Here is a 23,972-nt window from a genome sequence, read left to right as displayed (position 1 = left end):
TGCTTGAAATGTGTGTACAAATATCTCTTTGGGACCCTGTTTTCAATTCTTTTGGATATATACACAGAAGTGGAATTGCTGGTGAAAACGAGTTTTGAGGCCTGGTGCAGTGGCTCACGCCTGTAATCTCTGCACTTTGGGAGGCTGAGGCAGGTAGATCACTTGAGGTCAGGAGTTCAAGACCAGCCTGGCCAACATGGCAAAACCCCATGTCTACTAAAAATACAAAAATTAGCTGGGTGCAGTGGCTCACACCTGTAATCCCAGCACTTTGAGAGGCCAAGGCAGGAGGATTGCTTGACCCCTGGCGTTCAAGACCGGCCTGGAAGACATAGTGAGACCTCATCTCTACAAAAAATTAAAAATTTGCCAGGTGTGGCGGTGCACACCTGTAGCCCCCACTACTCGGGTGGCTGACGCAGGAGAATTGTTTGAACCCAGGAGACAGTTGTGAGCCAAGATCACATCCCTGCACTCTAGCCTGGGGAATAGAGTGAGACTCTGTCTCAATAAAAAAAGGAGTTTTGAGACTTCAGTTCATATTCTAGCAATGCCATATATTAGCTGTGTGTCATTAGGTGAGGCATTCTGAGCCTCAGTTTCCTCATCTATAAAAGAAGGAAATAAAATCTGTTTTTCTTACTTCAAAGAGTGTTGAAAAGGAATCAAATAAGATAATCTGTGGGGCACATTTTAGAAAACTGAAAACACCATGCACATGGTTAGTCTTTTTCCTAAAGTTGTTAGCCTCACGTGAAGCTCTTCTCATGAATCAGAAGCGTGTGCTTCTCCATGATTCATTTCACACCTCTGCCTCCGAGGGACAAGGTGAGAAAAGGCAATGATTCTTACCATTTGGGATGGTTGATCAGAAGGTATGACAAATGGTTGTCACACAGTCCCTGGGAATATATTTCTGGCTGTTGACTTGCTTGGCTCTGAAGACAGGTCTCTGAAGAGTGAAATCTCCAGGAGCTTTGATCTGGATCTCTGCTTTGACTAGCAGCAGAATTGTGGTCTTGCTCACCAATATTTTCCATTGGAAGGTCTAGCCAGAGCAAACAATACATGTAGGCCCCTGGGGATTATTTGTCCATAGGCAATGGTTCATAATTATGTTGGGGATGGGAATTTGAGGAAATCTGTCCATTCACTCAATAGGTATCTATTTAGCATGCACTATATGTCAGGTACTTTGTCGGCATGACCCTCTTGGAATTTACAGTGAAACAGGGGAAACAGACCTTTTCCCCAAAGATATGCACATACACATACACACATAATGTTTTACAAGTAACAAAGTGTTCCTGGATCTCTGAAATCCTTGAGTAAAGCATTCTTGGAATAGATGGAAAGCTCAGCTCTGCCGTTGAGGCCCTGTGTGTGCCATGCAATTCCTACATTTGGTTATCTCCATCAGAATTCAAGAGGATGTAGGCCAGAGACTGCCATCGGAAAAACAAAGAAGGGTAGAGCTGGATGAGAACCCAGAGATATAATGCAGTCTTCTCTTAGAGAGGTCTCATTGCCTTGCCCAGCCTGCACAGAGGAGCAAGGGCAAACATGTAACTGATACCAAAGACTCTAGGGTTCCAGTCTTAATAATTGGAGCTAATGCCACGCTGGACTAGACTGATGGTCACTCCAACCTATCATGGCATTTGCAAAAGCACCTCCAACAGTTATTTGGAGGAAGTGAGGTAGCTGCCTCCTGGAATGCGGAATTCAACGTTTTGGGGAAGTATTCCCGACACAGAGCAACTGCTGGAGTCACTTGGTAAGAGCTGGGTATAGCTTCTGAGCCTCAGCCATTTGCTTCATTGCTCAAGCTGCTCTGCCTCCACCATTCAGCAGTCAATGGGGTTATAAGAATTAGTCACCGCATGAAAAACCAGTGGATCTGCATGGGGCATAGTAAGCTATTAATTAGCTGATGCTTGTAGAGCACTTTGAAGAACAAACATGTTATGTAACTGCTAATTATAATTACCATCCTCAGCCTGCTACCTTTCACAAAGTCTGTGGCTCCAGCTGCAGCTGTTTCCATGGGTTTATGCGAGCTTTGATTTAAGGAAAGAAAAGGCATTTTCCCTGAGAGCTGTGATCTTTCTGTGAGGAGGCCTTTATGCCCTCAATCAGGATTGGCAGCTAAATTCAATTTCCGCAGATAAAGGGGATGATTTACATGATGATTAATTCATGGTGCAGTGCAGATGATCTCTGGGTGGGTAGGTAGGAGAGGCTTCTGGAAATGTAGTGAGAGCTGCTGATTACCATGGCTCTTCCTCAGCTACCCCTCTTCTTTTTTCTTTTCCCTGTTTTTCACTTTTTACCTATTTCTTCACTCCCCTCATCCCAACTGTCTCTGTGTATTTGTTGTTGTTGTTGTTGGAGATGGAGACTCATTCTGTCACCCAGGTTGAAGTGCAGTGATCACAGCTAAGCACAGCCACAAACTCCTGGGCTTAAGCTATCCTTCTCCCTCAGCCTCCCAAGCAGCTGGGACCACAGACATGACCCGCCATGCGTGGCTAAATTTTTAAAAATTTTTTTGTAGAGACGGGGGTCTCACTATGTTGCCCAGGTTGGTCTCAAACTGCTAGCCTCAAGCCATCCTCCTGCCTGTGTGTATTTTATATTTCCCTTTCTTAATATTCACTTTTGGCTTCCGCTCTCATCTTTTTCTACTTTTCTGCTTCTCTCTGAATGCCTCCTACCTCTGTCCTGTTTTCACTGTTTATCTTCCTGGACTTCTATGTTTAGTTCCAAACTGGGTAGAATAATTTATCTTTACCTGGGTTGTTTTTAATTACCTTTAAAAATTTTTTAACTAGTCTTTTGGATTAGTAGCACAAATCCGTATGTGCTTTTAATGAGGTGTGAGCTCTATCAAGATGGTGGGACTCTTTTTTCCCACCCCCTGCAAGGCCAGTTTGGACTGGAAACTCCAGACAGCTGGGAATTAGGCAATCACTTTAGTGTCTGGAAAAACCCCAGGTGGAAGCTTGATGTTAATGAGTCAGTTTACCTCAAGATCAAAGAGACTGATTCATTCTTGATAAGACTTTCCCTGGCTTCCATTCTGCACAGGCCATTTGGCTTTTCATGTTTAGAATCTGGGTTAATGATTATAAGGCTGACGCTCACTCACTCCACGCTCTCTGAAGGGTAACATCTCTGCTGGAACAGAGGCTGTTTATCGCTAGGATCCTTTCTGTGCCCCTAAACTGCTCTGGGCACTGCTCAGATGCCTGCAGGACACTGTTAGCCTCTGTCCCTTCTGTTTGGCTGGTGACCCTCTTCTCCGGCCACTGGGTGCTCACTTGCAGCCATACACATTTCAGATGGAACAGAAAGGTCAGCCGGAATAAATGGATACATTTCCATAAATAGCCACATGGTCAGATGTATTGGAATATGTGAATGAGGTTTGGACCATCAAGCATTATAGCTCCTGCTGGCTGAGCATGAATGTACATACCCCGGGCTCAACCAGGGGCCTGAATGCTCGATTTCATTTCATCCTCTTAAAACCCTTTTGAAGTCAGCTTTGTTATTTTCATTTCAGAGATGAGTAATCTGAGACTCATAAAGGTTAAGTGACTTTTACTGGTCACTCAATAATTAGCAAATGGGAGAGCCAGGATTTGAACTGAGGCCTGTAAGCCCAGAAAGCCCACATTCTTTCTCCTACGTCAGTGTCTCCCAAGCTTGAATTATTTGTATACCACCCTGACACAATGTTTGCCATAATAAGAGTATTATTTACTTAGAATGTTTCCTTAAACAACATAACCTTAAACTTATAATTCAAATTTATTAAGGACGATATATGTGATCTCATGAGTCTGATGAAGTAGGTGTATTTTTCTGATATACACAAAAACCGATACATAGCGAACAGATAAAAATGTATTCCTGGCCAGGCGCGGTGGCTCACGCCTGTAATCCCTGCACTTTGGGAGGCCGAGGGGGGTGGATCACCTGAGGTCAGGAGTTTGAGACCAGCCTGGCCAACACGGTGAGATCCTGCCTCTACTAAAGATACAAAAATTAGCTGGGTGTGGTGGCACGTGCCTGTAGTCCCAGCTACTTGGGAGGCTGAGGCCAGAGGATTGCTTGAACTCAGGAGGCGGAGGTTGTAGTGAGCTGAGAACAGGCCACTGCACTCCATCCTAGGTGACAGTGCAAGACTCCGTCTCCAAAAAAAAAAAAAAAAAGTATTTGTGTGCCACCAAAAATCATCCCAAAGTGTGCAATATATTTTACACTAACGTACTCTAAGCCATGCTACTTCTACTTATTTTATGTGAATCTAAGACTTCAAAGAAAGAAAGGAAACACATTAAAACTTTTATAGCCAAACATACATTTATTCAAGTAGCCACTGTGGGAAGCCATACCCTGATTTCTGTGGTGCTGCCATTATCATCATGTGTTTGCCTTGGAAGGCAGTTTATGAGCCGTATTAGAAGATCAGTTACATTCCTTTTGAAATCAGATGCTGTTTTGACTAGAAATGATACTGAGCTCGCTTGACCATCTGTTTGGGTCACCTGGATTTATTCTGTATGACCTTTTGCTGTTTCCAGAAATATAGAAAAAGGATATAAAATTGTAAACCAAGGGAGTACACTAGACCAACCCCTGTCCTTGCACAGTGGGACTTCTGAAAGAATAGTCTGGGCTCACTGTCTTGTTCCCTCCCCTCCTATGCTCTTCTCAGCCTACTGGGGGGAAACCAGGTATCGAACACCCCCACTTCACTGTAGCATCTCACCAAGGTCACTGATGACCACCTAACTGCCAACTTCATGTTCCAGTTTCAGCTCTCATCCTTCTCAACCTTTCCACAACATTTAGCATTGTGGATCATTTATCCATCCATTCAACTAGTCAACCAAATAATACATATTTTTTAATATCTATATTTAAGGCACTATACTAGGACCTGAGGATAGAGAGAGAAACATGGTCTTTGCCATTGTAAAGTTACATTCAGGAGAGGTAGTCATTATATAATGACTTACATATTTAGTTAATGTAATAAGTACCACATACAGAAATACTAGATGCTAACAAAATATCAAAATATGTAACATTATATATATCTATACCTATCTATATATACATAACATTATATATATATGTATGTGTATACACACACACACAGACACACACACACACACACACACACACACAGAGTAAAGCAAAACAAAGGCACTTACTTTATCACCCACTGAGGCTTTCTTTCCCCAAATCCAATGAGAGTTCAGCTGGATGCTATGTGGGCCTCCTTCTTTTAAGCCAGAGAGGTCTCTGTTTTCTACAACTAGACAGGACAAGGGCCTGCTCTTCCCACCTCTACCCAAAATCAAACCTCAGATCTAATCCTGATGCTGTGGGCAGTCCATCAGGGGAGAAGGGCCATGTGAGAGGAGAGAGGGAGATGGAGCTTGCGCCCACTGCCTTGAACTGCTCCAGGCCCTTCTTGGCTAGGGAATGAGGAGGCTGTGGGGGACTGGTGGGAAGGAAGACTGATAATTTTCTTAAAGAAATTATTTTTAGTTTTAATTTTTAGGGACAGAGTCTTGTTGTATCACCCAGGCTGGAGTGCAGTGGCACACTCTCAGCTCACTGCAACCTCCGCCTCCCAGATTCAAGCGATTCTCGTGCCTCGGCCTCCCGAGTAGCTGGGATTACAGGTGTGCACCACCACACCTGGCTAATTTCTATATTTTTAGTAGAGACGTGTTTTCGCCATGTTGGCCAGGCTGGTCTTGAATTCCTGGCCTCAAGTAATCTGCCCGCCTCGGCCTCTCAAAGTGCTGAGATTACAGGTGTCAGCTACTGTGCCTGGCCTTGGAAGGCTGAGAGACACTCTTTCAAGTTCTTCCTTTCCTTCCTAGACATCAGTCACTCTACCAGCCTCCTGCCTCTCTTCTGCATTGCCTTTTTCCTCTGGTACCCCCCGAGTTTCAGTGTTTCCCAGTGTTCTGCCGTTGGGCCATTCACTGTCTCTGCCCTACCAGCATATCTCACCTGCAACCATCCCTTCAACTACCATTAACAGATACATGACTTTTAAGAGTACTTTTTCCCTACATAGTCAGCAGATGACATCGTCACAGCCCAGTGCCTGGAGTGGCAGGATGCTTGGCATTTGATAGCCATTCAGTTAGTAGTGAGCAGGGAATGAAAGAGCTCTGGGACAGCTCCAAAGAAGCCTTCCAGAAATGTTTTCAGTTATCAGCACTATTGGAATGAGGGCATATAGTCTCCATTCAAAGGGCAGCATTAATGTAGATGTTGAATATCTGATTCATTTATAAAGGAGTCTTTCCAACTAATTTGTAGGCACCTGGAGGGAAAAGCAACCAAACTTTGTTAAACTGCTCCCTGGGATGAAATATCTGACACCCCTATAATTGGATCTGGGTCCCATCTGTGCAGAGAGCATGGCACAGGCTGGAGGCAGATGGCATCTTTGAGATGCCATTTACAGTTGTCATAGTGAATGAGCAAGAAGGAAGGACAAGAAAGAAAACTCCTTTCTAATCTCTGCTTGGATGACAAAGGAACTGAGAGTAAGAAGGAAATTCACTTTGCTGGCAACTCAGAGAGAAGATGAGGGCTGGGCTGGTGCCTTTTCTTTCTGGACCAGGTGGTGAGTTAGTATCAAAGGCATGTGTGAGTGAGCAGAGATGCCAAGAGCTCTGGGGCTTTGAAGGGCAGCAAAGAGGGTAGAGGCCAGAAATATCTGGGGCTTGTTCAGGCTGATAAGAGTAGTACCAATATCATCTTTATGCTACCCAAGGGGGTGAACTGATAAGGTCATTGTGTCTCTTAGGGTACCCATGCTCATAATTGGAGTATTTCTTTTCTTTTTTTTTCTCTTTTCTTTCTTTCTTTCTTTCTTTCTTTCTTTCTTTCTTTCTTTCTTTCTTTCTTTCTTTCTTTCTTTCTTTCTTTCTTTTCTTTCTTTCTTTTTTTTTTTTTTGCAATGGAGTCTCATTCTGTTGCCCGGGCTGCAGTGCAGTGGCACAATCTTGGCTCACTGCAACCTCTGCCTCCTGGGTTCAAGTAATTCTTGTGCCTCAGTCTCCCAAGTAGTTGGAATTACAGGTATGTACCACCACGCCTGGCTAATTTTTTGTATTTTCAGTAGACACACGGTTTCACCATATTGCCCAGGCTGGTCTCAAACTCCTGACCTCAAGTGATATGCCTGTCTCAGCCTCCCAAAGTGCTAGGATTACAGGCGTGAGCCACCGCACCCACCTGGCTCACAATTGGAGTATTTATTTGATTTCAATTTGTGTGTGTTCTAGGGAGAAATACTAATATGGAGATCCAGGAATGCTGCAGACAGCCGTGGGTGGCCTTTCTGGTATCTCAGCAGGAGTTTGCCTGTTTTCCCCTCTCTGCCTCCATTGATTTTCGCTTGCTAATAGATGACCTGGGCTTACCCAAGACCAGGTCATGTGGGACACAGAATCTAGGCATTGTTCCCGAAGGGATGATTTAGTAAAGATATAAACTCTTATTTGGGCAGAGAGATCAATAGATTTGGGTCGATCCAAAGCTAGCATTGGTTCTGAGTACAGGAGAAGAGGGTTGGCCCTCCAGGTACCTAAGGTACAGGCTTCCTTTTGCACTTGGAGACTGCGAAGAGATTTACCAGAAGGGAGAAACAGGAGCTGAGTTGTGGAGAGTCTTTTCTGAGATGGAGAATTAGCTTTCTCGCTCTTCTTAGATGGGAGCCTTTCATTGGGTTTACATTTATTATGCAGTAGAGAATCAAATCCCAGGCATCAGGAATGGGAACCAAGGGCAGTAAAGCAGGGAAAGAAGGAGAGTCAGCGTACGATGCCTGATTGTACTGGTCTCCACAGAGGGCGGGCATTACCCCATCTGTGTGACAGTGTCCTTAGACGCTGAAGAAACTAAGTCTTTGTTGGACAGCCCTTCAGAGAAAAGAAAGGAGGAAGGATTTCTCTATCAGCTCCTGTGTCCATGGGATTTTAACTCCCCTGCACTTCCAGATGGCATGTGCTGGGGTGTGGGTGCCACAGCAGGGAAGCCCCAGAATAGGAGGCAAGACCTGGTCATGTTGTCAAAACCCATGCAGGGATGGGACAAGGAGCAGGGGAAGCTGAGAGAGGTTGAGGAGTTCTTAAGAGGTGTCTGCTTCAATGGGAAGGCTTGAACTGGGGCTGTGGAATATCCAATTTTGGTGACATGAGGATAACTTTCTCCAGGAATAATTGTATGATAGCTTCTGTCTGCGGGAATTTTGTTTGTTTGTTTTTGTTTTTGTTTTTGAGATGGAGTCTCACTCTGTCACCCAGGCTGGAGTGCAGTGGCAGGATCTTGGCTCACTGCAACCTCTGCTTCCCGGGTTCAAGTGATTCTCCTGCCTCAGCCTCCCAAGTAGCTGGGACTACAGGCATGCGCCAGTGCGCCCGGCTAATTTTTGTATTTTTAGTAGAGACGGGATTTCGCCATGTTAGCCAGGCTGGTCTCGAACTCCTGACCTCAGGTGACCAACCTGCCTTGGCCTCCCGAAGTGCTGGGATTACAGGTGTGAGCCATTGCGCCAGGCCTGTTTGTTTTTGATAGTATTGTAAATGAAATAGTTTTCTTCATTTCATCTTTGGACTACTCATTGCTAGTGTATAGACATACAATAGATTTTTGTACATTGGCATTGTATTCCGCAACCTCGCTGACCTCCTTTCTCAGCTCTAATACTTGTTTTGGTGTGGATTCCTTAGAGTTTTATATATAGATATATATAAGATCATATCATTTGCAAGTAGATTACTTGTGTGTAGGGAGTTTATTTTATTTTATTTTACTATTTTTGAGATGGAGTTTTGCTCTGTCACCCAGGCTGGAGTGCAGTGGTGCAATCTCAGCTTACTGCAACCTCAGGTTCAAGCCATTCTCCTGCCTCAGCCTCGCAAGTAGTTGAGATTACAGGCACATGCCACCACACCTCGCTAAGTTTTGTATTTTTAGTAGAGATGGGGTTTCACTCTGTTGTCCAGGCTGGTCTCAAACTTCTGAGCTCAGGTAATCTGCCAACCTTGACCTCCCAAAGTGCTGGGATTACAGGTGTGAGCCACTGCACCCGGCTGGGAATTTGATTTCAAAGAAATAAAAAGCTAGATCCCCTTTCCTTCTTCCTGTCTCAACAACCACTTGAGGGTTGACTGGGACTGTTGAAAACTATGTTGCTTCGGGGAACCAAGGCCTTCATATGGTTTCCCACATTGCCAAATTCATTACCTGGAATACATGCAGAATATTTAAAAGAAGCAGAACAACCCAGAGGAATCCGTGGCCTCCTGATAGAAGCAGATTAAATAGCTTCAGTTACAGGAGTGCCAGAAGTACCTAGGAACCTTGTGGAGAATTTCTTTAGTTTGCCCCAACCTGTTTCTGAGGCGTGGTCCTGTGTGGTGAGACATGTCATTTTCCCCCTTGGGATAGCAATGACTTGAAGAAGTTTCCCACCATCTTGTTGGGAAGAGAAAGGTGGAAGCAGGTCTCACCTGTGCAATTGCAGGGAAGGTCTCACTCAGGACCCAGTTCTGGGCCTCGTTCCATTCTACCCAAGTGGAATGCCAGTGGCATCAGTGGCCTGTCAAGTGAATCACAGGTTGGAATTCTGACCTATACCCAAGCAGGAATCTTTCCTTTTCCTCTAAGTCAGGTAATGGGCCACGCTCATTCCTGATGAAGAGAAGTTGGGTGATTGGCTTGGGAGAGCTTGCATTGACTGACTCAGTGTCTGCCTCTGAGGATGAATGGTGACCAGCAGAGATACCAGCTGTGCAGATAGACTGAAATCCTTCAGAATTTTCCTAAAGCCCATTGATGCATTTTGTGAGTTGACTGCCTTTTTCTCTTTTAGAAATTCTGACAAAAATTGATGATGTATCAGTGTTTAATGATACCTGTGTGAGATGGCAAATAAACTCGGGAAGAATAAACCCCAAGATCGCATATGTGGTAAGTAAAATGATCCACTTCTTCCTGCTAGGACAGACACGTCACCCATGGGAATATGAGTCAGAGGGACTTGCCTCCGTGAGAGCTTTTAATCTAAATGCTTCTTCTTCTTCTTCTTTTTTTTTTTTTTTTTTGAGACAGTCTCACTCTGTTGCCCAGGCTGAAGTGCAGTGGTGGGATCTTGGCTCACTGCAACCTCAGCCTCCTGGGTGCAAGTGATTCTCCTGCCTGAGCCTCCTAAGTAGCTGGTATTACAGGTGTGCACCACCATGCTTGGCTAATTTTTTGTATTTTCAGTAGAGATGGGGTTTCACCATGTTGGCCAGGCTGGTCTCGAACTTCTGACTTCAGGTGATCCACCTACCTCGGCCTCCCAGAGTGCTGGGATTATAGGCATGAGCCACCGCGCCTGGCCTCAATCTAACTGCTTTCTGATCCCGCTGTCATTTAAAAAGAGCGGACGGAATTTTTGAAGATATCTGTATTATTTCGTTATTTTGCATTTTGTGTTTAACATGTTTGTCATTCAGCAGGGTGCGTGTGTGGGGGATGCGTTTATATTTGGCATCCTCACGATTGCTTGTTTCCAAGCGCTTGTATTTCACACCCCCAGAGCAAGCCCGGGAGCGTCTGCTGACTTGGTGACAGAGTGCAGCCAATGGTCCTCAGGTTGCAGTTGTCTCCATTTGATCATTCGTGTGCAGGAGAGCACTTCCTAGGGAGATTCCTCATTTATGTCTCTTCTAGGGGTTTAATATTCACCGGGCTGATCAGACTTTATCAGCAGATACCTGGTAGCAGAGGTGTACCTTACGAATGCTCCCTGGCTGAGCAGCGCAGTAGAAAATGGAATAGTAGGAGAATGGGCTCCAGCACCACAAATTCTGGATTGTTTTGACTGGAGTCATAGGGGGTTCCCTTGTCTTTTCCTCTCAAAGATATCCATAAAAGGACAACGGTTGGACCCTATGGAATCAGTTCATGAGGAGACAGTCAACTTGACCACAGACAGCAGGACCCCAGAAGTGTGCCTAGCCCTGTACCCAGGCACCAACTACACGGTGAACATCTCCACAGCACCTCCCAGGCGCTCTGTGCCAGCCGTCATTGGTTTCCAGACAGCTGGTAGGTGGAGGCGAAGCCTCATTTCCTCCTAGAAAACGCTAAGCACGGAATGTGGGGAAGTATGCTGCAGAATCAGCTGGGCCGGACAGCTCCTATTTGCTTTCTGAGATTTATATTCAGACGTAGTTGCTCCAGCCGTAGAACTAGAGCAGGTCGAGAGATCCGTATCCTCTTGGTACCAGGCTGAATGGGCTCTGGGGTATTTTTTCTCAGCTGAGCCCTCAGGGAGAAGGGCAAGTAATAAAAAGGCATTTAAAACGAGAACATTAGGTGATGATCAGTCCACTCTCAAATACCCAAGGCAACAGAGGGTAGCCATGTGGCTTATCTTTGGCAGTAAACTCAAAAGTCATTTCTGGCCAGGTATGGTGGCTCATGCCTATAATCCCAGCACTTTGGGAGGCTGAAGCAGGTGGATCACTTGAGGTCAGGAGTTCCAGACCAGCGTGGCCAACATGGCAAAACCATATCTCTACTAGAACTAGAAAAACTTAGCTGGGTGTGGGGGCGCACGCCTGCAGGACCAGCAACTCGGGAGGCTGAGGCACAGGAATCACTTGAACCCAGGGGGCAGAGGTTGCAGTGAGTGAGCCGAGATAGTGCCACTGCACTCCTGCCTGGGCAACAGGCAAGACTGTCTCAAAAAAAAAAAAAAAAAGAGTCATTTCTTGCTCTTGCGTGTGAAAGAGGAGGTGCCAGGGAGGCTGACCCAGCAGCTTTAAAGGGATCAAAGAGTGGGGAGGTGGAAGCAGGGGCACCCCTAGGATGCAGGAGGGTAGGTGTTAGCTGAAAAAAGGAGTGGAGGGAAGGAGCTTTAAGAAGTAGAAATAAACCTCGTTGTACATAATTGTCACATGGGTTTTTAAAAACATTGTGACAATTACAGTAAGTTAAAAAAAAAAAACCCTCTGGTTATGAGGTATGAGGACTAACTAAATACTTTGTAGACAGGTGGGGCACAGTGGCTCATGCCTGTAATCCCTGCACTTTGGGAGGCTGAGGAGGATTGCTTGAAGCCAGGTGTTTGAGGTCAACCTGGGCAACACAGTGAGACCCCCATCTCTACCAAAAAAAAAAGAAAGAAAGAAAATTTAGCCTGGTGTGATGGTGCATGCCTATGGTCCCAGTTACTCAGGTGGCTGAGGCAAGAGGATCACTGGAACCCGGGAGTTCAAGGCTGCAGTGAGCTCTGATCATGCCACTGCACTCCAACCTGGGTGACAGGGCAAGACCCTGTCTCAGAAAACAAACAAACAAAAAACCCTGTAGACAAACCTTGAGAAGTAATTGATGTCATTTATTTATTTATTTTCTGAGATGGAGTCTTGCTGTGTCGCCCAGGCTGGAGTGCAGTGGTGCTATCTTGACTCACTGCAATCTCCGCTTCCTAGGTTCAAGCGATTCTCCTGCCTCAGCCTTCTGAGGATCTGGGATTACAGGCACCCACTACGATGCCTGGCTATTTTTTGTGTTTTTAGTAGAGACTGGGTTTCACCATATTGGCCAGGCTGATCTCAAACTCCTGACCTCAAGTGATCTGCCCACCTCAGCCTCCCAAAGTGCTGGGATTATAGGTGTGAACCACCACAGCTGGCTGATGTCATTTATTATTTTGGGGGAGTTGAGAAAGTTCTTAATTAGCTGTTTGCTATCCCACTTAAACTGTACCTTAACCCGAGTAGCTGGGAAGTGACATAGATTCAGCAGAAATAGTTGAAAAAGTCTGCCAATCTTAACAATATAAAACCAACTATGAGATTATACAAATTAGGTCTCTTCATATTTGTATATAAATAAAACAAAATTAATTCTTTGCAAGTAAATAATATGTAGGCAAAGATATTATAAAATTAATATGGTAACTAATCAGAGAAGCCTTACAAAATTATTAGAAAACTACTATAGGGAAATGTCTTTAAAAGATCATCACTCACCGGTCACTATTCAGTGAGGATGACAGGTTGCTGTTTGGCATCAGCTGTTTTTACTAATATCCAATTACCTGTTCAAGTTCCTTTCCCCTTGGGAAAAACATGGTCTTTGGAGTCAGGCAGATCTGGTTTTGCATCTTATGTCTGTAGTGAAGAGTTGGCTGATCATGGCTGAGTTATTTAATGTCTCTGGACTAAAGGGAATTGGATTATATTTGCAAGTTAATCTAGAGAGAATTAGGATTTATATTGAGCCATCCTAACTGGGAGCAAGGTATGTTTCCACATTTACTCAGTGTGTACTCAAGTCTTCTGTTTACTTATGCACTATTATAAAGACTTGTCATTCTTTTCCTCCAGATCCTGGACATTCTGTTCTGATTTCATTATCGGAGTTATGCTATTTTCCTTAAAATGAACTGGGAAGTTTTCCATTGTTTTTCCCTCTGGAATAGTTTATGTCACATTGGAATTATTCCCTTCCTTTAAAGTTGAACGTTTTCTCAAAAGATCATTGAAGTTTCACCCCTTTAAGGAGATGATTCTTTGACAACTTTGTCAATTTCTTCCATGATTTCGGGTCTGTTTATGTTTCTGACATTATATTTGGTTGATATATTACACATATTGGCAGAATGTCAGATGGAATATTTGCTTTCATCTCCTCTGGGTCTATAGGTTATATAATCCCAGGTTATTCTGACTCCTAAGTTTGGTTCTCTTTCTCTTTTTAGAGGTTGATGGGTTTGGGTTGTGTGTTTTATTACTATTTTTTTTCCCCCAAGGAATGAACTCTTGGGTTTTGAAATTTTTTTTCTTTTTCAAACTCACTAATTTCTCCTCTTGTTTTTATTTTTCCTTCTCCATGTTTCTCTCTCTCTTTTTTTTTGAGACACCCAGCTCTGTCACCCAAGTTGGAATGCAGTGGTGCAATCACGGCTCACTGCAACCTTGACCTCCTGGGCTCAAGTGATCCTCCCACCTCAGCCTCCCAAGTAGCTGGGACTATAAGCATGCACCACTATGCCTGGCAAATTTTTGTATTTTTTGTAGAGACAGGGTTTCACCATGTTGCCTAGGCTGGTCTTGGACTTCTGGGCTCAATTGATATGCCTGCCTCCGCCTCCCCAAGTACTGGGATTATAGGTGTGAGTTACAGTGCACAGCCCATATTTCTGTTAAATTGGTTATATTGTTCTGTTTCTAAATTCTTGAGCTGAATACATAACAAAATTCAACTTTTTTCCATTCTTTTCTGTTTGATAATAAAAGTCTTTAATGTTTCTCTCTTGCAGATTTGAGCTTTGGCAGAATTCTTTAGGCATTGATACATGTTTCAAGGCATGATATAATTGCTATTCTGATTTTCTGTTTGACAGAATAATTATTTATGAGTGTTTTAATATGTATTCTCTTTACCCTTACTTTCAAAGCATTATATAATTACTATTGTGATTTTCTCTTTGAATAATTAATTATAAGCATTTTATACAGTGGTAGATTTTTTCTTTGTAACATTTATACTGTGTTGTTATTTTCTAGTTTTATTACATTTTGGTATGTTTTGGAGTATTTATTGACATTTTCTTGGGTCTTAGCATTTGGCCAAGTTTGGTAATTTCAGTAGGTGCTAGATAATAAGGTAGAGTGTTTGTTTGTAAGGGGAGTAAGATCTATTATTAAGTCAACTTTATTAATAAGATTATTCAGTACTTCTGGTTTTTGTTTATTTTTAACATGGATTGCCATTTTCTGTTCCTCTTAGAAATTCTTATTGGTTTGTTTCACACATTTTGATATGATTTTTATGTTCATGACTGATATCTTTAATATAGATTCTTTCACTAGTAACAAATGGCTTGTTTTAGCCTGTTTAATACCTTTGCCTTGAATTATATGTTGAAAGTAACATTGTCTTCTTGATTTATTTGTGCTTGCATTTGCATGATATGCCTTTGTCTACTTTTTTCCTTCTTGAAAGCTATCTGAATAATATTGCTATAAATGTACTCTAGGAGACAGCATGTATTGACAGCCTTTCTGGAAAACTTTTATTTTTGATTAGATAAGTTATCCAACTTACATCATTCTTATTTGTGATATGATTTTCCTTTTATTTATTTATTTATTTATTTATGAATGAGACAGAATCTCGCTGTGTCGCCCAGGCTGGAGTGCAGTGGCGTGATCTTGGCTCACTGCAACCTCGTCCTCCCGGTTTTAAGCGATTCTTGTGCCTTAGCCTCCCGAGTAGCTGGGACTACAGGCATGAGCCACCACGTCTGGCCTCTTCTTTTCTTTCTTTTTTTTGATACGGTCTAGCTCTGTTGCCCAGGCTGGAGTTCAGTGGTGCAACCATGGCTCACTGCAGCCTTGACCTTCCAGGCTCAAGCAATCCTCCTACCTCAGCTCCCAAGTAGCTGGGACCGCAGTTACGCAGATCACTTACTTTTTTCATTTTGTAAATTTTTGTAAAGACAAGGTGTCACTATATTGCCCAGGCTGGTCTTGAACTCCTGGCCTCAAGGGATCCTCCCACCTCAGCTTCTCAAAGTGCTGGGATTACAGGTGTGAGCCACTGTTCCTGGTCTGTTTTTTCCCTTTTTAATGCCACTTTGCTGTGTCTTTTGTTTTCTTTTTGTTACACAGATTTTCTTTTCCAGTGAGTCAGATAGTATAGATTTTGTTTTCTTTTCTACAAGTGATCACATTTAAAAAAGACAAATTCTATTTGAGTGTGTATTTCTTTTTTCACCAGTGTTAAGACTGAAATATTGTTAACTTTTCCCTGAAGAGATAAGTTAGCATTCCTTTTATTTACAAAACTCCCTTTTATTTCTTCCTCTCTCTCTCCTCTTAGGTTATTGGTTTAGTATGGCATTATATTACCAGTTTCTTATTTTTAACATGTATTATCTCTTCAAAGAGCTCACTCTTATATTGATTTATAGAAACCTTGGTAGCAATGATTTAACCTTGGGTACATGTTTTAATAGTTTCAGTGCTTATTGACAGTCTTTTCAAACCACATTCTCTATTATTTCTCTATCTCTATTTCTCTCTCTGTAGGGTGATTTGCCTGCTCCTCAGGGAGGCAATGGGATACTTTCTGAGTCCATGATGATCTGAGAATGTCTTTTGTTGCCTTCACATGTGAATGAGAGCTTGATTGAAGATAAAATTGTTGGGTCATAAACTTTTGTTCTTGGAATTCTAGAAGTATTTCATATTGACATTGGGAACTGGAAGCTTTGAAAGAAGAGTTAGAAGAAGGTGTGATTTTCTTTTTTTTTTTTAAATCCTGGCCAGGTGCAGTGGCTCATGCCTGTAATCCCTGCACTTTGGGAGGCTTAGGTGGGCAGATCACCTGAGGCCAGGATCAACATGGCATAACACCAAAATTACAAAATTAGCCGGCGGTGGGGCAGGGGGGGGTGGTGTGTGCCTGTAGTTCCAGCTACTTGGGAATCTTAGGCACGAGAATTGCTTGAACACGGGAGGCGGAGGTTGCAGTGAGCCAAGATCACACCACTGCACTCCAGCCTGGGTGATAGAGCGAGACTGTCTCAAATAAATAAATAAAATACAAAAAATTCTATGTAAGCAATTTGATTTTCAGCTTATGTATCATGAAGGCTTCTTTAGCCATAAAATTTAAGACATTAATCATTTATTAATGTACCTGGCAAATGTTTATTGACCACCTATTATGTGTCTGATGTTTTTTAGGCATTGAGAATTCGATAGTGACACAGAAGTCTCTTCCTTCATGAAACCTCTGTCTGGGTAGTGGGCAGATAGAAATGTTCATGTTTTGCACTAAGTTTTCCAAGTACCCTGTGAGTTGCTGTTGTTGTTGTTGTCGTTTTGAGACTGAGTCTTATTTTGTCACCCAGGCTGGAGTGCAGTGGTGTGATATTGGCTCACTGCAACCTTCACCTCCTGGGCTCAAGAGATTTTTGTGCCTCAGCCTCCCGAGTGGCTGGGATTACAGGCGTGTGTCACCACACCCAGATAATTTTTGTATTTTTAGTAGAGACAGGGTTTCACCATGTTGGCCAGACTGATCTCAAACTCCTGACCTCAAGTGATCCACTCATCTTGGCCTCGCAAAGCGCTGGGATTACAGGCATGAGCCACCTTGCCCAGCCCCCTGTGAGTTTTTTGGTCTTTAGAATTTGGCTTAACTATATATTAGGAACATTTTCTTTTATTACATCTCTGATTATTGCTTTTTTAAGAAAAGTTTGTTTTTTGCTCTTCAAATATCCCTATGTGGAATTGCTTGTTCGTCCACATGGGTTTCCCATTTTCTCCTTTTTATTGTCCATGTCTTTTTCCTCTGCCTTCTTTGAATATATAACAAGCTTGTTCTCTATGTGCACTTACGCAAATATGCATTTTTGCATTGACATTTCCTATCTTTACCATTTCCAATGCACTTTAAATTCTGCTGTTGCACTTTCATTTCCTTTTCTTTGGGTCTCATCTAGTTCCCTTTTTATTTTTGCTTCTCTCTACCAGTTTCCTCTCTGCTGTCACGTTCTCTTATTATCTCATCCTTTATCTCTTGTTTGAATCTATTTTAAAAAATTTTATTTACCATACAAAACAGATGCTACCTAATTTTACCATTGCTCAATATTTTCTTGTTTATAAATATGCTTGTTCTTTGCCTCCCGAGCACAATCTTCCTTTCCTTCCCTCTCCTTCTTTGTAGAATCATTTTGCAGTTTTTTTTCCACCCTTCTGGATTATTTATCCTTAGAAGATAAAAATTCAGTCTAGGTCTGATATTTCCCTCATAATAAAATGGATGGCCTTCCCTTTGATCTTCCTTTCCATTGGATAATGTTAGTATGTTTATATCAGATCTCAGTATGAATGGATTTACTGCTGGTTGGGTGATCCAGTGTCCTTTGGGCAGCAGCTGTGAGAAAGCCCACCACCCTGTGCTTTGTTTCTGAGCATTTTGCTATGATTGGTGAAGTTGTTGGCTTTGGGCCTGGCTTCTTTATGGCATTACAGCCTACCAAGGCAGGAAAGAGGCAAGCCCCTTCTGTTAACCCAGCCTCTCTGCCAGATGGTACCTTCAGGTCCTGAGGCCTCTACTTCGAAGTCCTTCCCTGTTACTAATCTATAGTGGGCTACAGAAGGGCTATTATTATTATTATTACTATTATTATTATTAGCAGTAGCAATAGTAGTATATATACTATTATTTTTAATATATACCTGATTGCCTATCAGAATTGCCTGGTGAGGTTAGGGATGTGATGGTTCATGCCTGTAATCCCAGCACTTTGGGAGACTGAGGCAGGTGGATGGCTTGAGTCCAGGAGTTTGCAACCAGCCTGGGGACATGGTGAAACCCTATTTCTACAAAAGAAACCCCCCAAATTAGCTGGGCTTGGTGGTGTATGCCTGTAGTCCTAGCTACTCAGGAGGCTGAGGTGGGAGGATTGCTTGAGCCCAGGAGGTGGAGGTTGCAGTGTAGTCAGGGTGACAGAGTGAGACCCTGTTTAAAAAAAGAGAGAGAGAGAAGAAGAATTGTCAGGTGAACTCTTAAAAAAATACAGATGTCAAAGCATTACTTCAAATCTGCAGATGTCTGGGTGATTCTGAGGTGCAGTTTGGGAACCACTGGGCTAAATGGCTCCAGATAGAGCATGGGTCATTGATTTGTCCTGTGACCTGTCTTGATTTTTCCATGGGCTCTAGTTCTCCTCCAGTTCTTTCTTTTGAAACTTTGGGACTACATTCCTTTGCTTGGAAGCCAGGTTGCACAGTAGGTCTTAGGGTCTTTCTTTAGCCCGGGCTCTTCCATACTGTGCTAAGCTGAAATGTCTTCATGTTTCCGCCTTGTGTATGGCAACCGACCCTTCTTTCCAACCCAGATGCAAATTTTGACCCATTTTTACTTATTCTCCATCACTTCTGTCAGGCTTGGGCGTGGGAAGTGGGAGCCAGATGCCTTTGTTCACATTGCCATCTTCCCCTGAATTCAGACGATAATGACTATCTTATGTGAAAATCATATTGAGATATGAACTGTGCAGACAGTACTTCTGCTTCTGTTCTGCCTGTACAGAGACAGAAGCTTTATGTGGTATTTCTTACATACATGCATTTCTTACATGCAGACACTTGGTGTTCCTCAAAATCACATGCATACATGTGACCATTTTCATTTCTGATGTCCTTATGAAATCTGTTAAATAAAAATTGTGACGACAAAGGAGAGCACATATGATAGGTCTTCAAATTCTCTCTCATAACCATCTTTCTACACTTTCCAATTATAGGCAGGAAGATTTTCCCCAGCTAGTTGCCTTGTGCTGAATATGTCAGTGATATTGAAAATGCTGTGGACAATTCTGATCTTGACTAAAATAATTTATTGTTCTCATTCTTAGGTAGCAGAAACTCCCACAGGAGAAATACACATTAAAGGTAGTTATAAAATAGCTTCTCTTTGGTAGACGTTTACACCTTTCCCATTGGTAGAAGAAGTACAGTCTTGTTTGTTAGGAAATTTACTTTTTCTTGAAAATCACTGATGTTATTCCTGACTCTGTTATTTCTTTAATTCATTAGTAACAAATCTATCCTTTTAGACTACATTAAGAAAATAGAACATTGTAAGAATGAATTAGACTACAGGAGGTATGAAATGACATTTTTTCTGTACAATGGTTAAAACAAGTCTGCTTTCTGATTATTTTATTGCCTTAGTACTCAGCTGAGTAGCTCTTGAAATACTGTCTGCTGTGAAAGCAAATTTCCTCTTGCTTGGTCATCTACTTTCTGGTTATTTTCTAGGTTGGAAAGCACTTGCTCTGAGAGTTTAAATCTATAGCCTTTGATTTTTATTTGCCACTTTCCTTATTCTCAGACTTCCTGGCTACTGCTATGCTTACCTTTATGACATTTTACTATGGACAATCCAAGTGACAGGATTAACTTTCTAAAAATATCACAGCTTTCTTTATTAATTTATGGCAATTATTAAATGTTTCATTTGCTTATCTAAGCAGCCTGTGACATAAGAAAAGCAAGCTGAATTACTTGCTTTTACAAACAGGAAGACTGAGGTTCAGTGACTTAGCTAAGGTAATTACAATTGAGAAGTTGGAGAGCCAGGACTTGAAGATAAGTCCATTGATGCCAGATTTAATATTATTCCTCTTAAACACCCAATTGGCTCTCTTAAGGTGTCAGAGTTTCACTTGCATTCAGCCGTGATGCATTTTGCTAATTTGGTGCAAACTATAAGTTTCTCTCTTGTCTTTTAGAAGATGATCTCTTAGAAGATGATGGAATATTCAATATTTCAATATTTAATGAAACTTGTTTGCAACTGAACAGGCATTCTAGGAAAGTTGGATCAGAACACATGTACCAAGTAAGGAGATCTCTTATGCTGTCTATTAAAGAATTGTGTCATTTAAAACTTTGGGTGATCTCCAAGTAAGTATCCAAAGTATTTAAAAATGAATGAACTTCTAGACAGTTTGTGATTTTTGTTTCTAGAGATGGATGTGAGATGTGAGATGGATGTAAATGAGGAACTAACTTGAAGCAAGATACTATATTTGGTGACTTGCTATCATTTTCTGTGCCTGGCATTTCAAGCTTATATTTTATTTTAATGCATTAAATAATACAGCTTATTTTGCTATCAGATTCACATTTGGGCATGGAATGTGTGTGTGTGTGTGTTTTTTTAGACTGAGTTTCACTCTTGTTATGCAGGCTGGAGTGCAGTGGCGTGATCTTGGCTCACTGCAATCTCTGCCTCCTGGGTTCAAGCGATTCTCTTGTGTCAGCCTTCCTGAGTAGCTGGGATTGTAGGCATGCACCACCATACCTGGCTAATTTTGTATTTTTAGTAGAGACGGGGTTTCTCCATGTTGGTCAGGCTGGTCTTGAACTCCCGACCTCAGATGATCTGCCCACCTGGGCATGGAATTTTAAGGAACTCATTGGATGGCTATTGGTCCTCATTTAACTTGATATTTTCTTAAACATCATGAGTAAAATGATAAGTAAATTCAGGCAGGAACTGAGATTTATTTTTGTGTCATTTTTAGTGCCTAGCAAGTCATCTGGTGGACAGTAAATTCAGTAAGTATTACATGAAATTTTTTTTTTTTTTTTTTTTTTGAGAGGGAGTCTTGCTCTGTCACCCAGGCTGAAGTGCAGTGGCGCCATCTCGGCTCACTGCAAGCTCCGCCTCCCGGGTTCACGCCATTCTCCTGCCTCAGCCTCCCGGTTAGCTGGGACTACAGGCGCCTGCCACCACGCCCGGCTAATTTTTTGTATTTTTTAGTAGAGACGGGGTTTCACTGTGTTAGCCAGGATGGTCTCAATCTCCTGACCTCGTGATCCACCCGCCTTGGCCTCCCAGAGTGCTGGGATTACAGGCGTGAGCCACCACACCTGGCCAAAAAAAATTTTTTTTTTTTTGAGACGGAGTCTTGCTCTGTTACCCAGGTTGGAGTGCAGTGGGGCAATCTTGGCTCACTGTGACCTCCACCTTCCAAATTCAAGCGACTCTCGTGCCTCAACCTCTCAAGTAGCTGGGATTACAGGCGTGCACCACTATGCCCTGCTGATTTTTGTATTTTTAGTAGACACATCGTGTCACCATATTGGCTAGGCTGGTCTCGAACTCCTGACCTCAAGTGATCCATCCACCTCGGCCTCCCGAGGTGCTGGGATTACAGGTGTGAGCCACTGCGCCCAGGTCAAAATTAATTAATTTATTCTATTTACCAAAAGGATATCATGTATTAGGACCTGGAAGTTTCCAATTCAAACTAATAGAATATATAGGTAAACAGGCAACTACAATATGGTATAATGAGTGCTTTGACAAAAAGTAAATTAATAATGGAATAATAAGAGTATAATAAGTATAAAAAGAGAGATTTTATTTGTAAGTGTGTGTGGTTCCAGGTACAATTTTTTTGTTTTTTTTGAGATGGAGTCTTGCTCTGTCATCCAGGCTGAAGTGCAGTGGTGTGATCTTGGCTCACTGCAACCTCCCTCTCCCAGGTTAAAGCAATTCTCCTGCCTCAGCCTCCCTAGTAGCTGGAATTCCAGGCATGCGCCACCATGCCCAGCTAATGTTTGTAGTTTTAGTAGAGATGGGGTTTTGTCATGTTGGCCAGGCTGGTCTCGAACTCCTGACCTCAAGTGATCCAGCCGCCTTGGCCTCCCAAAGTGCTGGGATTACAGATGTGAGCCACTTGCCAGGCCCAGGTACAATTTTTTTAACCAGAAGCAAAGACTGTTATACTAAGTCATAGAAAATAAGTAGGAATTGACCGGGCGCGGTGGCTCACGCCTGTAATCCCAGCACCTTGGGAGGCTGAGACAGGTGGATCACGAGATCAGGAGATGGAGACCATCCTGGCTAACACAGTGAAACCCCATCTCTACTAAAAATACAAAAAATTAGCCAGGCGTGGTGGCAGGCACCTGTAGTCCCAGCTACTCGGGAGGCTGAGGCAGGAGAATGGCATGAACTTGGGAGGTGGAGCCTGCGGTGAGCCAAGATCGTGCCACTGCACTCCAGCCTGAGCGACAGAGCGAGACTCTGTCTCAAAAAAAAAAAAAAAAAAAAAAAAAAAGTTAGATAAAGGTTAATTTGTGTGACATGTGAAATACTCTTAAATTGACTGGGAAAAAGTCAATATTTAAAAGTGTTTTGCTAAAGAGAATAGACATATTGCCTAAACATGCATGAACACATTATGCCTCACTAGTAAGTGGTTCAGAATAGGGGACTGCCAGACCATGGGGGAGCAGCTCCGACGATAGCACAGTCTAGGTTGTGGCCATGGATGTGGGTGGCAGAGGTGGAGTGAAGGAAGTTCATAGCATTGAGCTCTGAGAACTCTGAGGCCAATATTTGATGGTTTACCTGTAAGGACCTTTAAGTTATCCAAGAGAATTCAAAGAGTTTGAGAGAGAAGAATCCTTATGAACCACGTGTCAGGGTCTTGGATGACTGTGGAAATTGATAGAGAAGAGTGAGTGAGTGACGGGAATAAGGAGGGATTGCGGGTGGTATAGACAATGGTGCTAGCATCAGTGGCAACACTGAGCATATGTCTCCACCAGCTAATGCACACTAACTGATCAAGGGCTGATCATATTACTTATGGGACCTTCACGAAAGTTTTTCCCTGCTGGAGCTGGCAGTGCGTAGAGGATGATTTGTGTGATATGACTCCACGGATCAAAAGCCCTTTTACCAGAGGTCTAATAGGAAGGATCCAGTGAAGTACCATGGCATTTGCTTTAAATGCATAATCTGGGGTGGTCCCCATATGTTTTTGTTTTTTTTCCCCTCCATGGGCAGGGTTAAGAAACCCACCTAGTTTAAGTACACAGTTCTATGAGGCTTGTCCATGGATTTCTTACAATGAAAAGAAATTAAAAGAATTTTGGCTGGATGCAGTGGCTCACACCTGTATTCCCAGCACTTTGGGAGGCTGAGGTGGGAGGATTGCTTGAGGCCAAGAGTTCGAGACCAGCCTGGGCAACAAAGTAAGATTCTGTCTCTTCAAATAAATTGTAAAAATAATTATCCAATAATTACCCAGGTGTGGTGGCGCGTGCCTGTAGTTCCAACTACTTGGGAAGCTGAGGATCACTTCAGTCCAGAAGTTTGAGATTGCTGTGAACTAAGATTGTGCCACTGCACTCCAGCCTGGGTGACAGAACCAGCCCCTGTCTCAGAAAAGAGAGAGAGAAAACTATTCAGACGGGAAGGAGAAAAAAAAATAATTTTGCCCATTAGCTCCAATGTAATCTCTTTCATTTGGGTGATAATCAAGGGATTATTTTAGAATAGACTAACATTTTCTTCATCTGAGATTGTAG

The 23,972-nt window shown here is 42.7% G+C and overlaps 1 protein-coding gene across 10 annotated transcripts in view; it reads left to right on the top strand.

The window, feature by feature from the left end:
* The window catches only part of SUSD1 (sushi domain containing 1), a 135,264-nt gene that overhangs the window by 51,725 nt on the left and 59,567 nt on the right, over positions 1–23,972 (top strand). For 8 of the 10 annotated variants that reach the window (XM_021927275.2, XM_021927273.2, XM_021927272.2 and 5 more), the window contains 3 exons: positions 9,923–10,020; positions 10,959–11,145; positions 20,372–20,481. In XM_021927275.2, coding sequence (XP_021782967.2) covers positions 9,923–10,020; positions 10,959–11,145; positions 20,372–20,481 — 395 coding nt within the window. The remainder of the gene's footprint in view (positions 1–9,922; positions 10,021–10,958; positions 11,146–20,371; positions 20,482–23,972) is intronic. The other 2 variants (XM_031654402.1, XM_021927276.2) reach the window with 2 other exon arrangements.

This window comes from Papio anubis, chromosome 13 (assembly GCF_008728515.1).
Source record: "Papio anubis isolate 15944 chromosome 13, Panubis1.0, whole genome shotgun sequence".
Taxonomy (NCBI): domain Eukaryota; kingdom Metazoa; phylum Chordata; class Mammalia; order Primates; family Cercopithecidae; genus Papio; species Papio anubis.
The sequence above is the reverse complement of the archived record's forward strand: the minus strand, read 5'-3'. Positions and strand labels throughout refer to the sequence as shown.